The sequence below is a fragment of the Desmodus rotundus genome, chromosome 4 (genome assembly GCF_022682495.2).
Source record: "Desmodus rotundus isolate HL8 chromosome 4, HLdesRot8A.1, whole genome shotgun sequence".
Taxonomy (NCBI): Eukaryota; Metazoa; Chordata; class Mammalia; order Chiroptera; family Phyllostomidae; genus Desmodus; species Desmodus rotundus.
The window spans coordinates 96,561,803-96,578,016 of NC_071390.1; the positions used below are offsets into that span (position 1 = coordinate 96,561,803).

The 16,214-nt window shown below is 45.6% G+C and overlaps 1 protein-coding gene across 6 annotated transcripts in view; it reads right to left on the minus strand.

Moving 5' to 3' along the window:
- Positions 1–16,214, minus strand: part of BDH2 (3-hydroxybutyrate dehydrogenase 2) — a 28,746-nt gene extending 12,532 nt beyond the window's left edge. For 2 of the 6 annotated variants that reach the window (XM_071221266.1, XM_024574931.3), the window contains exons 1-7: positions 15,723–15,884; positions 13,106–13,185; positions 12,135–12,213; positions 10,365–10,461; positions 8,597–8,705; positions 3,566–3,626; positions 2,847–2,960 (exon numbers count right to left, since the gene is read on the minus strand). In XM_071221266.1, the coding sequence (XP_071077367.1) occupies positions 2,847–2,960; positions 3,566–3,626; positions 8,597–8,705; positions 10,365–10,461; positions 12,135–12,213; positions 13,106–13,185; positions 15,723–15,744 (562 nt within the window). In that variant the 5' untranslated portion in view covers positions 15,745–15,884. Of the gene's footprint in view, positions 1–2,846; positions 2,961–3,565; positions 3,627–8,596; positions 8,706–10,364; positions 10,462–12,134; positions 12,214–13,105; positions 13,198–13,425; positions 13,846–15,722; positions 15,885–16,127 lie in introns of those variants that run through there. The other 4 variants (XM_071221265.1, XM_045183666.2, XM_024574932.3 and 1 more) reach the window with 4 other exon arrangements.

Sequence of the window (16,214 nt, forward strand, 5' to 3'; positions counted from 1 at the left end):
TGTCTCAATTAATTCTCAGAGTCATCCTGAGAGGTAGATGCAATCGTAGAAGTCCCCCACTGGTACAAGGATCCAGGCTGCCTTGGTGCTCTCAGAGCCCTTCTTGCTGTCAGGCTTACTTCGGAGACCCCAAGGGACCGCTCCATGGCCGTCACAGTCCTCCGGGATTCAGGCGTTCTAAGTTTCCCCCATCATTCTGCCTATTTTCATTGGTTTCAAATTCCTATTTTTATCACTGTCTCATGTTTCTCATCAAAAATATAATTTGAAATTGTTTCACTTAAAAAAAATGAATGACACTAAAAAGTTTTAAATTCCACTTAGTTCAAGTTCCTACAGAGCAAGTTTCCCAGACTTTTTTGTTTACTTATGTGTCTGTAAATTCTCTTTGGAGGGCTGTTGTTCCCCGACTGACAGTACTCCAGGGGTCACATGATCTTTCTAAGATCGTAATAAACCATTTCCCAGTCATACCCTCAGCTTCATCTTTAGACCATGCTCCCGAGAATGCCACGGATTTGATGTTTGCTTGGAAACCACTTCTTAATCTTATCATCATTTGCCCTGTCTCTGGAGAGGCTGGGAATCTTCAAAATCAGCAAATCCTGTCTGGTTTTGGTTAACAGCCCCTTTTTTAGTTTCTCTTTCTCCTCACATTTTACTATAAGTGGGCAGCACTTTTGAATACGCCGGGTGGAAATTGCCTTAGCTGGATAACCCAGTTCACTGGAGTGTTTTCTACCTTCCACGTTACTGCAGGGAATAGTTAATAAACTTTCTGAAACCGCATAACAAAGATCCCCTTGTATCAGTTTTCAATAGTATCTCCTCACTTCCCTTATCAACAGCCTCTTTAAAGTACATTCTTCCAACTTGTGCTCAAGGCACCTGCATCTTTCACTTAAAGGATTAAGCAAAAACAAACAAACAAACAAACAGAAACTCATAGACTCAGACAACGGCATAGTGGTTACCAGAGAGGAAGGGATGGGGGAGGTGAAGGAGGGTATGGGGGTAAATGGTGATGGAAGGAGGCTTGACTTGGGGTGGTGAACACACAGTACAATATACAGATGAGGTATCATAGAATTGCATGCCTGAAACCTATTTAATTTTATTTGCTGCGTCCATGGCACAGACCGACACGCCGTGCCACAGTCTGCAGAGTCCAGCGTTGGAGAGTTGAGACTGTACCACCTCCGGCGCCATCCCAGACACAGCCGTTCCCAGTCAGGTTTTCTTCTGTGACTGGCTCAGTGAGTCACGCTGGTTCCTTGTTCCAGAGAGTTTGAAACATATTTTCCAAGCTCCTGGAAAGCCCAGCTGCTAAAACAACCATATTTTCCAAATCATTTTGCCATTTATTCCATTTGGTAAATAGCACCCAAAACAGCTGGACTCCACATACCAGCAGTATGTAGAACCCAGTGAAACTGTCTCCTGCGTGTCCCTTTTTTTCGTAGTGTCACCTATGTTTACCTTTCTAGTCCAAGAAAAACTAAGCAGAACACCTCAATCATGGAAATTCTATAGCTTGCAGGGTATTTGGTAGTTTTCCCTCCTTCACCAGGAATCGGTGGTGTTCACCCTGAGGGGAGACCTGACGCATCACGTCAGTCTCCTGCGGGCGGCCAAATCACAGGCATACCTCATTTTATTGTGCTTCGCTTCCTTGTGTTTCACGCCTGTTAAGTCTTTTACAAATTGACTGCAAGACCCTCCTCCAAGAAAAAGATCATGAGTTGCTTTAATGCCGTGGTCTGGAACGTGCCCGCAGTCCCTCCGAGGTCGTCTGCACCGTACACAGTTTTCTCCATCAACTGCCTCCCCAAATTCTGGCATGCCCTTCAGGTTTTGAAAGGTACCGCAGGTAATCGTGAAACTATATCCCTCCCCAGCTCCTCAGTACCAGTTGCAAACTACTGAGAGACACTTTGATCCTGGATGTGCAGTATTTAATTTCTTTTCAGAGAGGAAGTAAATAATTTTTCTTAGGCACCTTGTATTCATTTGGGATGGGTGGAGCCAGGTGAAAGGGCGTGTGTACTTAATAGACATGCCCATAGTCACTAAGAGAAGAAGTTATTCCCAAGAAATAAGTTATTGAATGCTTTTGTTCAGATAAATTGAATGTTCTTACTACAAATAATGAGTTTTGCTTTTCTCCTTTCCTTTGTATGAGAGGTCAGCATACTTTTTGTAAAAAGCCGGATGGGAAACCTTTTTAGCTTTGAGAAACTTTTGGTGTGTTACAACTACTCAACTCTGCCTGCACGCGAGGAGGTCCCGGCCAGTGCACGGGAGACTGGGTGTGGGTGCTCCCACAGAACTGTATTCACAAAGCGGGTGGTGGCCAGATTTGGCCTGCAGGCCCTTGTTTGCTGAGCCCCTTTTTTATAGCACAAAGGAAGGTGTTAATCCCTCCCTTTAATTTATGGGCCACCCAGGTGATTTACATGACTCAGCAGCTCCCTGTCGTCTGGGAGGCTCCTGTTACTTTCTTCCCGCTGTCCCAAGAGTCTGTCTACTTTCCCTCTTTCCCCTGAAAAGGTCATCCCTGTCTGCTTCCAAGACACCAAGACCTGGCCTGTGTTGTCTCTTAACCACGTGGTTTGGAATTGCCTCATGCACATAAGTAACATTAAACCCTTTGCATCTGTGGCTTATTCCTAATGACTTAGCCTCTCTATCCCAATTATCTTAACAAGCCTATGCCCTTTTCTTTTGAACTTTTCCCGATGACAGGGCACAATGAAACAGAGTAAACAAGCTTATGTAGATATCTTTCACAGTGGCAACCAGATGTCAGCAAGGACGAGGTCATAGCCCCACAGAGCGGAACTCACCTGGGCACACACAGTTGCACCTGATACCCTGCTGGATGAAGTCTGCAGCCACAGCCTTGGTGAGGCCAATCACGGCCGCCTTGGTTGTGCTGTACACACATCTGTTCACCACGCCTGAGGCGGAAGGAAGGGTTCGACAATCGAGGGAATAAAGAAAGTCTCCTTTAGAAAGGGAGAACAGATAAGTGTCCCAGTAACCATTGTCGGGTTTTCTTCCCGGAGTAGGGCCCGGATCCAGTGTCTCTGGGACGCAGTCCCCATGGCCACAGGCAGTTACCTCCCAGCACTGAGACAGCACTTTGCACAAAGCTCTGTCATCAGACAGTCCCACTGTGGAAGGTGTGTGTTTGCCTGACACTCCCTCCGGTTAGGACTGGGGATTCTTTGGGAGCAGAGGCACTTAGTGGGTGTTGAATACAACCTTCTCTGATTAACTGAGTGGGTAAATGTCTCCTTCCCCCTCTGGATTCCTTCTTCCCGTGCTTGATTTTCATCTCCATATTCATTAGAACAAATAAAAGGAGGGCAAAGCAAAACCCCTTTTATTTCATTTTATGACTGGCTCACATCTCAGGCAAAAGGACTAGTAACTAAGGAACATAATACTGATTTTTAAGAAGCGGTTTTGGAGTTAGGTGTTGGGTTTATGATTTGGGCTGTGCTTGCTCCCTTAGCTTGGGACGATGTAGGGGCATCGTCACCCCCAGAGACAGGCCTACCTTTGATGCTGGAAGCCACAGAGGACATGTTGATAATGTTGCCAGATTTCTGAGCAAGCATCTGCCAGAAGAAAACAAATTTTTAAGGAATGCCACTCTGAAGGCTAAAAATGCTACCTTGTTTAAAGAGCTGCATTTACTTAGGGCTTGCAGAACCGTCTTGCTAGCCAGTAACACTGGGTGCTGTAAGCAGTCTTAACGGTCTCACCCCATCATTGAGGGAGCTGATGGCTGGCGCCGCGGTCCCTGGCAGGAACAGTTCCCAGGGGTTACCACCTTCCTGGGGCATAAGAGCATCAGCAAGACCGAGAATGAACTGTGAGCTAAGTGGAAGGTAAATGAACGGTAATCCTTACTGCGTGTTCCTGAAGTTGGAATACTCTCACGTCCATTCAACACAGTATTTGCTGAATTCCTACCGGGCGGACACTGTGCTAGGTCCGGAGGTGCAAAGGTAAATGACGCGGTCCCTGCCTGTAGGCAGCTGCCAGTCTGACTGGAGTGGCTGACTTAACCAGCCTCCAGCGACAGCAGAGACCTTCGCAGAGGAGCGGGTGGTCGTGGGAAGGGACCACCAATCCCGGCTGTGGGACACCCAGAACTGGCTCCTCAGGAGGAAATATGTGGGTTGATTTTTGGAAACCAGAGTGTTCGTGAGAAAAATAACAGAGAAGGGTGTTCGAAGGAGAGGGAACCCTAAAGGGCTCTGTGGAGGAACTGGGAGCAGGGTTGGGTCTGGCTGCAGCACAGGGTGTGGGAGGAGCGAAGCTGCAGGGGCCACCAGGGCTAACTGCAGGCATTTGGGCTTCGCCCCGAAGGCAATGCAGTGGTGAGGACCAAGGGTTTAAGGCAGAGGAGGGGCGGTATGTTCAGATTTGGGGTTACAAAGATGGCTCTGGTATCCCGTAGAGGAGACCCCTGGGAGCTGAGACGGTGATTTAGGAAAGGGGTAATAAAAGCAGAAATGTAGAAATATCTGGGTAACAGAAGAGGAGGTAGCTGAGGTAGCAAGGGAAGGACTCGGTAAACGGTTCCGTGCAGCTCCCCCAACTACAGAAGTGCTGCCTGAGAACACCTCCCTCGGAATTCTTCCGCTAACGCGTGAACTCCCTGAAAGGAGTGTCTGTGGCTGTTTTGTTCTTCTAGACCGGGCACACAGTACGTGGTCAATACCACGATGAACCAAAATAAAGTGCAGATTGCTGGGCCCTGCCCTAACCCTACAGAATACGTAATGAAATAGCTGCTATGAGTTAAAAAGTTTTCAAATGAACTTTATATGTTATTAAGTATAACACGTATGTATGTTTTCAAGATAATACATATATGGGCAAGGACAGGGGTACCCATGAATATTTTGGGGGAGAAGCAAGATGTGGGGAGAATTCCTGCCTCATGGGCATTAACTTCTCACTGAAATCAGAGGCTGAAGAAATGACCATAAAGAACCAGGGGAGACCATGGACAGGAATGTAGTGAAGAGTTCAAATTGGGGGAAATGAAAGAACCAATGAAAGAATAGAAGAAAAAGCTGTATGTTCTGTGTCATGAAACCCAGGAGAAAAGCTTCTAAGAGGAGTCTCCACAGGACACAGACAACTTCTGTTGGGGTGAGTGAGTCTCTGCAGCAGCTTTCAGACACAGAGGGGCAGGCCTGGGGAAGGCGGTCGACTGGCTGGGTCCTGGGCAAGGCTGCAAGGTTACGTTTCCTCATGGTGTTCTTCCCACGTGGATACCAGCTACTAATTGCACGTAAAAGCAGATTCTAAAGCAGCCCCAAGGCATGGTGCTGGGCGGACGGACAGGACACATGGAGAGCCTACAGTGATCCGACAAAGTCAAGAAAGACGGCCGGGAGAAAATATTCCCCCCAACTGCTCTGTCTATACAATAAAGAATATAATAATGCAGTGGGGCCCACACCAAAAAACCCAAACAACAAACCGGGACAGTTAGTACAGTACAATGATGTTTACAACCAAGCCTTAAAATTATTCTTATCAAATTAGGAAACAGCATAACCTATTTTTACTCATTTTATCACCCAGTTCTATTGAGCTATCGTTGTATTATATAACCCATTTTAATACATCTAGAATACATACAGCCCAATTTAGTGTATAAAGATGGGCTAAAAGTAAGTGAACTCTCCAATCCTCTGAAATGCAATAACTCGGGTAAAACTTTAGGAGATGGTGGTGTGGCCCCTAGTCACCTGTACTATCCATTCAACCCAGGTCTCTCTGCTGAATCTGAAGCCCTTGGTCCCTATGTCCTTCCATTCTGCCTTCTCAGCCAGCTCAGTACCTGCCGTCATTGTGTGAACGCCCCTCCCGGCTCCCCATGCGTGCAGCAGTCCTCTCTGGCGAGGCCAGCTCTAAAGTGAAATGCCTGGTACATACTGATGCCACAATACATAGGACAGATGTCCCAGAAACTCAGGCGGGGGCTAGAGAGATCTCTAAAGATTCCCTCTAGCTCCACCCCACTCTTCTCTTCCCATTGACCAGAGCTCAGCTCCTAAACTAGGCAGTTGTTGGCTTCTGGGTCTTCAGAGATTCCACGCCTGACCTCCAACTAGACTGACAAGCTAGATTTGTATATTCATTCAACAAATGTCTTCTAAGCACCTCTATGTGCTGGGAGCCCTTCTACGGTACAGCAAAGGGTTAAAGATTCCACATACCCAAATTATCGCCATAACAAATTTTCTCGTCCATTCCATAGTGGACCTTGGATTGTGCATGACCTCTTCTCACAGTATTTTCAACTCGTTCCCTGACTTTTGACTGATCTTCCAGTTTTCGAACGGTTTTCTGTCTGTCCGTCCACAAACAAACATTTCCTACGCGAGTTCCTATGTTTTCTCCATCTGATGTTTCAGATCTGCCTGGGCTCCAATCCTGGCTTCCCCTGGAAAGTTCCAACCTCGTACATGTGCCCCGTGGTTACCGAACACAGAGGATCCTAGACCACGAGGTCTGGAAGGGACTGCATAGTTTACCACCCTCATTAAAAAAAAAAAAAAAAAAAAAAAGATGCCGAAAGTGCTGTCTCCCTGTTTACAGGGGGAGTTAGAGGCAAAGGTCAGGCCATACCTAAGGTCTTCTGAGGCCAGGGCCAGATTTAACCAGCGGCACTGACTCCTGATTCCCCACCCCTGTCATTAATGTCTCGTGGGATTTTTATTAAACAAACGAGTGTTATTGGCTCATATGGATTATAAAGATGCTTTAAATCATAGACAAACTCATTAATTTACAAGTTAGTACTTGGTATTTTAAGTTAACATTCACGTCCTTGTTTACATTTCAGCATCACTGCACCTGCTCCTGCTCCCTTCACTGACATTTGTCAAGCCTTCCAGACACTGGGCTGGGTGTACAACGAGCCCCACACATGTGCAACAGTCATGCCCACGGCTGCCGAGCTTCCCCCTTGACCATAGATAGCCTCTGCTTCTCTCCTGTATCCGACACTAAGGCTTCCAAAACCACATTCAACTTCCAAATAACACGGATTCTCATGAACTCCAAATGAGCAAAACAGGCAATTTATATATTTAAAAATTTTTTTTGCTAGTTCAACATTCTGTGGATTCAACTAAAGCTCCTGTTTAGGCACTAAACAAGTAGATTAAAAAAATTCCTTTGTTACTAAGCCAATTTTTCTAATTTTCTTTTTCACATTCATCTGGATCCTTCTTTGTTTTTTTAAAGATTTTATTTATTTTTAGAGAGAGGGGATGGAGGGAGAAAGAGAGGGAGAGAAGCATCAATGTGCAGTTGCCTCTCACGTGTTTTCTATTGGGGACCTGGCCCACAACCCAGGTATTTGCCCTGACTAGGCATCAAACCAGCGACCCTTTGCTTTTCAGGCTGGTGCTCAATCCACTGAGCCACACCAGCCAGGGCCATCTGGATCCTTCTTGACATCAGGTTGAATGGTCAGAGCAAAGTATCGGCCTCGCCTTGTCACTGGAAAGCTCTCTGCAGCCCTGGGTTGGGCAGCGTTCAGTACGCCAGTGATCTCATCCAGTTGGGAGGAAGAGAGTGGCTCCCCTGCCTTTTGCTACGGTTCATCTCACAGTCCTGAACAGATCGGGCTCTGCACTCAGTCAGTTCCTTCCACCATCTGAGCCTCTGCTGCCTGTTACTGTGGGCTTAGAAGCTCATTCAAAATTAATGCCTCCCTCTCCCAGAGCACCTAGTGTGGTGCTTTCTGTCAAAAGGTACTTAATGATGGTAGAATAAAACTAAAAATATTGCTGAGTTCTGAAGGCTGGAGAATTCAAGGGTAGCTGACTCAGGAGGAATACTGTCTCTTTAGCACACACTGTGTCTTCCCTCTCTGGCACCTCCATAGCTTAGCTAGAAACGGGAGTGTTGACAGAAATCTCAGGGTACAGAGCAGGAATGGGGTACATCCACCTTGAGGGGATGTGCCTAGACACTGAAATTCAAGAAGGGGCACAAATTCCAGGGTTCAAACCCTGGCTCCAACCACTTGCTAGTTATACGAACTTGGCAAGTTACACAGCCTCCTCTTCACTCTCCGCGCCATGGATGTGGTAGGGGAGTGCCTGCTGCATCAGTGCGCCGGCCAGCGGCCTGCTGACTGCCCCTCTTCCAGGAGCCCCCTCTCCCCGGATACCCCAGTGGGCCAACTGCTATTCTAGCCTCTCTTTCTTCATAGTGCTTATAACCACCCATGATATATATTTGTTTGATTACATATTATTCTGTCTCACCCCTCAAACAAAGGGCCTCCCTTATAGAGGGGCTTTGTCCTATTCTCTTCTGCGCCTAGAATGGAGCCTGGCATGTAGAACGTGCTTAATATCCCTTGAATGGATGAACTGGAAGGATCAATGAGTTAATTTATATTAAACGCCTTGATGTAAATGTTCAATACAGGTTAGTCCTTATGTCGGCTATCATCACTCTTGGGCACACATGGGGATTCTTTCTAGATGTCCAGTGAGGAGCCCTAAGTACCCAGTGGGGCTCAGCCCAGTGGGGATGGTCTTACTTTGGGAAGAAATGCCTTGATCATCAGGTACATGCTGCGGACATTGAGGTTCATCGAGAAGTCCCAGTCCTTCTCTTCGCAGTCCAGGATGGTTCCGTGGTGGACAAACCTGGAGCGGGGGGCAGACAATGGGGAAATGATCACTTAAAGAGACTTCTAGTCAATTTCCTCATCATTTTATTACCACGTTTTAACTGAGACCATTGTCTCATCCCTTACCAAGATTTCTAAATTCAAATGTAAGTATCGCTTAGTGCATTAGTAAGTGGCCCAATAACCTAAGCTAAATAAATTTATTTAAAAACAATATCTTTCTTTTAAAAGAAGGCGAGAGTTTGGGGTCACCAAACATACCAACTGTACATACCAGCTGTATACCAACTGTACAGGGAACATTGAAAACAAACTTAAATCAGAACGGCACACCAGTCCTGACTCCTATTTCAGGAGCAACAGCGCCCCCAGGTGGTACAGATTTAACATTCTCCAGGGAAAAGAAGATTGCGAGGAAAACAGCATCTCGGGTAGCAAAAGTAACATCGCTACTGTACCCTTCTAACATATGGAGTAAACAGAGCAAAACAACACAAAAACCTTAAAATAAACTTCACAATTCCTCCAGGAAGCTTTCTAAAAACAGAAGTCGTTAGTGATTTTATTGTCCCCGGGGCCAAAATTATGTAATTAATGATACAATATTGTTGGCTGTGACCATACTTCCAATTCAATCGAATGACAGAAAGAACCACAGGCTCTGTTTCTATACTCTTTACTTAGCTGAAAATTTAATAAATGCTCAAAAACTAATTTTTCTAGCTAATTTTGTCATGGTTCTGCATATATTTTTATATGAGGGATGAGCAGGTTGTTTATCAAATTGTTTAATTCCTATACCTGGTAACACATGATAAACTACATGGTAATACATGATAAACTTTGGCTAGATTGAGGTCTCCCCCGGCCCCCCCTGGCTCTGAAACATGGTTAGGGAGAAACACAAATATATATTAGAAGGCTCTAGGATTTTCCTCTCAACCCAGCAGGACGAATGTAACACTACAGAAGAAAAGTGGGATTTCCTAATGTATCGGCTTAGCTTCCGTGCCCGCCCCCACTGTGCTCTTCGCTGCTGTCACGCCTGGGAGAAGACAGTGTCAGCAGTCACTGCATCTACGCGTAGCTGCTCCAATTCCAGTCTCATCATCACGTTTGGTACCACCCTAGGAAGTTCAATGGAACCATTCCTTCTGTGCTGCATACGGAGGAACAATATGGAACTGCTTGCTGGGATTCCTTGTCCCAATAAGAAACACTGGGCTTGGGACAGCGTAAAGGGCTTGGCAGAATGTTATGCCAAAAATTGGGCACAGCTGCACTTCAATAAACTGAGTTCTTGGCTTATAATAAATATACTTAGTTTTTAAGATACTCTGCTGGAAAACAGTTTTTCACCTTATTTTATAAGTCCTAGTGGAACATCAGTTACAAGCCCATTGGCGTGAGCTTGTCACCAGCCTTAAGAAGATCAACACCTTCCCATCAGAACCAGCTGTCTTGAGCAGGCCTCAGCTGCCTCCAGGCCCCAGACCCACATTAATTCTCCGGCTGTCTACTTGAAATAAAAATTCTGTTCCAAAATGAAGCCATGTTTCCCAAGGACTATATTAACATTCGTGATGAATAATTTGGCCATATTATCAAAATTCTTTTAATAAAAGTCACAGAAAACTTTCTGTAAGGAGAGTGAAATCAAAAACTTCTGAATTACCCAGCAACATTAAAGAGAACATCAAGCCTCTCGACTTCTTTGGCAAACTGATCAATTTGTTTCTTCTTTGTGACATCAAGAGCCCGAGTTTGAATACCTGAAAAACCAAACAAAAGGCACTATTTCTCTATACCCAGAAAAAAACGTCTAGCCTTGGAGACTTAGCTCTTCGGGAGTGTGGAGACTGCCGACCTGCCCAGTTAGGCTACATAGGGCTGCTGGTCTTTAGAAGGGTCTTAAGAATCTCATTAGTCAAAATCTTAAAGTCCTCCCCACTGGGCTTCCCAGTAACACAACTCTCTCTCTTCCTTCCTCTGACTTGATAAATGAACGTCTTGTCTGAGTAAAGACTTTGCAGGGAGACATAAATGATCTACACTAGATGCTTCTCAGTAAGCAAGCAGTAACAACTGAACGTGGGCTCTTTCAGCTCAGTCTTTCCCCAGTGGTTGAGTCGCTTGTACAGAAATTCTGAATTCTGTCTGTGTGCGCTAGGGCAGTGTGGTGGGTGAAGAGATGATTTCTATGTGTGTTTTATTTTCATGACAATCCCATTATTTATCGACATGACTTTGTTGGTCAAGGGTCTCATCACATATTTCTGGCCTAAAATGCAAGAGGAAATGAGGCCTGCAGGAGGGATGAAACTCCTGGGGCCTTGAAGGATCCAGCCGGGGGGACTGGGAGAGGTGCGCTGCGCTAGTGACTAGAAAAATCCAGACGATCTCTAATGAGAGCCGCACCCATTATTTGTATGTCTTTTTAAACATACATGGTTTATTATTCTCTTTTGGATGTAAGGAAAAAGCACACATAAACAAAGAAAGGGAAGACTGGAACTGAGGGTCAGGAAGACTCCTTTCCCCGTTGTACTGTCCCAGTATAACAGCTCTCCTTTGAGCTGGTGGAACGATAACAACACAGTCTAATTTAGTAACCAATTTAACGGCCTTATTTGTGTTGGCTCAGGTAACCTTTTTTGTTCTGAGGAAGAGCTAACTGAGGGATGAGTTCTCTGTTGGATTTCTTTCAGAGGAACTCCGGTTGAAGCTACTTGATGTTGGATTTGGGCTCAGTGAGGTGCAGTAAGGGCTGACAAACACAAAAATACTTTGGGTGATCTCGCTGGGTTTTGAATCATGACGTGTGATTTCGGGCAGAGCTGTCTCCCATGTGGTAACCGCTAGCAGAGTGGCTGCTGAGCAAGGCAGGTGGTCGGAACTGAAATGTGCTGCCAGAGTAAAATACACGTGGCCAGTGAAGATTTAGTATGAAAAAAAGTAAATTATTCCATTAATAATTCTTGATTGAGTATATGGAGTGAAATAAACTATATTTGTTTAAATGAATTTTTGCCTGTCTCGTTCTCCTTTTTAAATGTAGCCACGGGAAAACCTAAGATAACACGTGCGGCCCACACGGTGTCGCTGTCGGGCAGCACCGTTGCTATAAAGGGAGGGCGGAGAAGTGAATCCCTGTCCTAAAAAGTTAACAACTGCTAAACTTCCGCCTAAAATTTTCTTATTAGGTACTGAGTCCTTCAACATGTTAGATAATTTAAACATTATCTAAACTTTTGTTTACACCTTTAAGTATGCAGATTTTGTCTGTAGGTTCACGGAATATAAATTTGATTCCCAGAGAGTCAGGTCTGAAAAGGAGGCCAGTGGAGCTGAGCTGCTAAGGAATTCTCTTTGAGAACCTGAGTAGTGTTGCTTTGTAATGCCCTGTGGACTCTGAGCCCCAGGTTCAGGTGGCTGAGTTGCTTACCCGGGTACTTTTCCAGTTCCTGCAGTTTGGACTCACTGATGTCTGTGGCTATGACTTTGGCGCCTTCTCTTGCAAAAGCCTGGTAGACCACAATACACAAATAAATGCTTTGTTTACGTGGTTAAACTGCTCTCATGAATGGAGAGTCATTCAGCCTTTCCCCTTTTATCCTATTTTCATTGCTCCCCCCTCCGCCCATAAAATATGCGGCATTTCAAACTCAGTAGTCTCACCTCACCTTCCCATTGTTGTTTTTTATTATTAAGTAGAATAGCATGAAATATATTGTGCTTAACATCTGACTTTGTCCCCTTAAGTAATGTAAAATAAATGTTTTAATAAAACTACAGTTCTGTTATTAACACCTCTCAAAATACTGTTCTGTGACTTGATAGCCTGTATTCCATTTTTGAGCAGGTTCTTATTATATTCCATTTCTTATTATGTTCCAAATAATAAGAAAAAAACGGGTCATTTTAACACTTTTCCTCTTGAAAGTGTACTACTATTTCATAAATGGCAAACCATACCCTGCCATTACGCTCAAAGTGCAGGATGTTAGCTCAGGTGTGGGGTATAACGTGTGAGAAGTCCATGTGAGGAGGGGCAGGTGACTCCAGGTCTCACTCTGAAGTCCTTTGTCTGAACTGGCATAATTTCAGACAGTTATGCACTCCTGACAGGCCCCTGCGGTGAGTTCACGTGGTGCCAGCTGAGAGGAGAAGTCAGTTTCTCAGAACCAAAGGTTATCGGTAACGTCGCTTAACAAACACGTGAGGTGTCTATTCTTTCCTCTGCCTGGGGTCAGAAGTAGCGACATTTTCTTTTTGTAACTTTAGACAACAGAAGCGCAAGAGTCAATAAAACAAAAACAAAAACAAAACAGTAGCGCAGAATTAGCCAACCATGGAATCTGTCCACACACTTCAACACTTCAACAGGTAGCGAGTAAACGAGAGATGGTGACTTACTAAGGCAGCTGCCCGGCCGATCCCCTGAGCAGCGGCTGTGAGGATGATGACTTTCCCATCGAGTCGCCCCATAACGGAACCTGTGGTTTAATCTAAAGTCAGGTTTATTTAATGGCTTACACAGTAGCACACGGTCCTGTGCCAGCAGTTACATCCAGACCGGAGGTTCAATGTACACCTTTAAGAACTTGAAGGCAGCACCTCTGTACAAACAGTCCCATCATCTGATGCTTACTCTAAATACCTTGATTTGTACATGAAAAACATTTAGTAGAATCCACCGAAGTGGTAACTGAGGCTGACATTGGACTTGAACCTACCTTTCATTTCTTCAGGACCTGAAGAAGAGGGCCTCTGATGCTGATCCAGCAGGAGTGGAGCCCTTCCCCTCACTACCGCCACCACCCACCCCACCGCCCCGGATGCCTCTGGGGCTCTGCGTGTGTGTGTGTGTGTGTGTGTGTGTGTGTGTGTGCGCGCACGCGCCCTTGCTACGCAGGAGCTTCTTGCTTTCTCTCCTGTGAGCTCTGGTCAGGGTTTGCACTATCAATCATCTACGGTTTTTCCTTGTCCCTTACAAAGATGTTGTGATTGGCCTCAGGGACTCATTGAGTAGAAGAGCTGGAAAACCAAATCATGTCCAATACCCCGATTCTACAGCGGAGGAAACTGGCCTGGCCCATGCAAAGTCATGGAGCAGGTCAACAGCAGAGCCGGAGCTAAACTCGGGCCTCCTGGCTCTTTTGCTATGTGAACTTTCCACCCACAAGGCTGCCAATCCTCTTTTAAAGTTTAAGCCTGCAGCAGTGACACTTTAATGGACACAATCAGTCATTTTTAAAGGGGAAGACAGAGAAATTCTGATATAGGGGAAAGAGAATGTGCATGAGGTATTTGGCCAGTGCTTGGCTTGTCAATTTTATGGTGAGGAATGGTTAGTGATGAGGTTGGGGGTGGTAAAGAGTCAAATGATTAAATGACGCTGTCTTCAGGGAACCAGGTGGCTTCTCTTATCCTGCCGTCTTTAATGTGTGCCTCTAACCTCACACCAAGTCCCAGAACAGCTGCGCTTTTTCCCAATGCATCGTATAGGCATCCAGGCAAAAAAGGAGGAGGGGGTGAGTTAGGTGGGTGTTGAGTGAACCAACCTAAATAGTGTATGCACAACTAACCTAAACAATCCCTCTGCTCAATTACCTGCTTGATAAAGTACAGGTGGCTAGCTAGTTTGTGTACAGGGCTCACATGATCTATTCCTTTCTTTTTTTAAAAAAAGATTTTATTTGTTTTTAGAGAGAGGGGAAGGGAAGGAGAAAGAGAGGGAGAGAAACATCAATGTGTGATCGCCTCTTGTGCGCCCCCTACTGGGGACCTGGCCAGCAACCCAGGCATGTACCCTGACTGGGAATTGAACTGGCTACCCTTTGGTTTGCAGGCCAGCGCTCAATCCACAGAGTCAAACCAGCCATGGCTATTCCTTTATTTTTGAACTTATCTCTGTTCTCTTCAGCCCTACTTGACTTTTTGCTGTACTCAATGGGTGCTTCTGTTTCAAGCCTGTACATTAAGAGGGCCTAGTACCTCCTGTGGGCAGTAGGCACTGAAGGATTTGTGGGAGATTGTGATGGGATTAGACACGTACTTTAGGAAGATCACTGTGGAGAACAGACCTGGGCAATGAGAAGGGGTGGATGATGAGACCCAGCCTGGTTACCAATGCACTAACTTCAAAGAGATTATGTGCTTTGCCCAAGGTTTCCCAGCTATGAATTCAAACCCAGGCCTGACTGCAGGTTCAAGGGAACCTGGGTCAAGGTTGTTCTTCTCAGGACCTCGCACACACAGTGGAACCCATGTGGGGCCAGGGCCCTGAGCCTCCTGGACCCGGGTACTGGTGACTGACCAATAGGCTGCCTGCGCTCCCAAGCCCATGCTGACTCAGTGCTGAAGCCACCTTCCCGTGGGCCAGTGCCAGAGAGTAGCGTGAACACAAAGGCAGACACATTTCTAGTAGACACAAGGCTCCTCCCATGGGCCTCGGTGACCCTCCTGCAAAGGCTCCCCATGCAGCCTGGCACCTTACCTCCACCCCATTGGTGCCAGCTCTTCCAGCCTTACCTAGCTCCCTCCTCAGATTCTCTCACACCATTTCCCCCAGTAAAACCCATGCCTGTTCTCTGGTTAAGCCCACATTTGTTATGCCATGGAGAAGCTGAGCCTTTATGGCACCTGACCTCTGATGCAATGAGTTTGCACTGTTGTTTTTCCTTCTGACACAAGTGATACATTTTCATTTTAAAGATAAAAAGAGTTAAGAGATATATTCAATGTATACTTTAGAAAGTAAGATATCCCAATAATCCTTACCCTCCTACACACCTGGGCTGTTAGTTTACACTACTGTCCTTAGTGACTCATGGCGCACGGCGCTGTGAAGGCGACCACGTGTTCCCCTTCACACCCTGAGAAGCACTTCGGGAACACCTGTTGAAGCACAGGCAGCCCTTCTGCTCCCTGTCTAAAGCTTTCCCAGCTGCCCTCCCTGTCTTTCTGTGGCCGGATTTGGGAGTCAAAGCCTATTAGATAAAACTGCACTGTCAAACTGAAACGGATTTACCTGGGAAAATGAGTGCACACATGGCCTGCGGTGGGGAATGAGGCAACTTTCAACACATCCAACATGGAAGCCACACACGATGCCTTTCTTACTGTAAATACTGCAGTCAAAATGTTAACTTCCGACTCACAGAGACACAAACAGAATTTTCAGGAATTCTGTCTTGATGAACCAGAAAGAAAAAAGTTCATGTAAGACAGTAGAATTCCCTCTTCATTGGCTATTTGGAAAAACTTACTAATACACCAGAGTTTCAAACTCTTTAAAAACCTACCCTTCCTTATCGAGATCTAACTGCTAAATTTAATCCTGAAATAGATAATGTGCAGAACAAAGCAACATGTAAAAATTCAACCTCCTCTTTCCCAGGGTAAAGTTTCATTAAAATACTTTAGGAACTCTTACTTTAGAGCAGCAAATGGATGGCGTCCTCCTGCTCACTCAGCCAGCAACAAACTTGAAGACTTCGTGCAAAAGAAAGTCAGGTGCTTC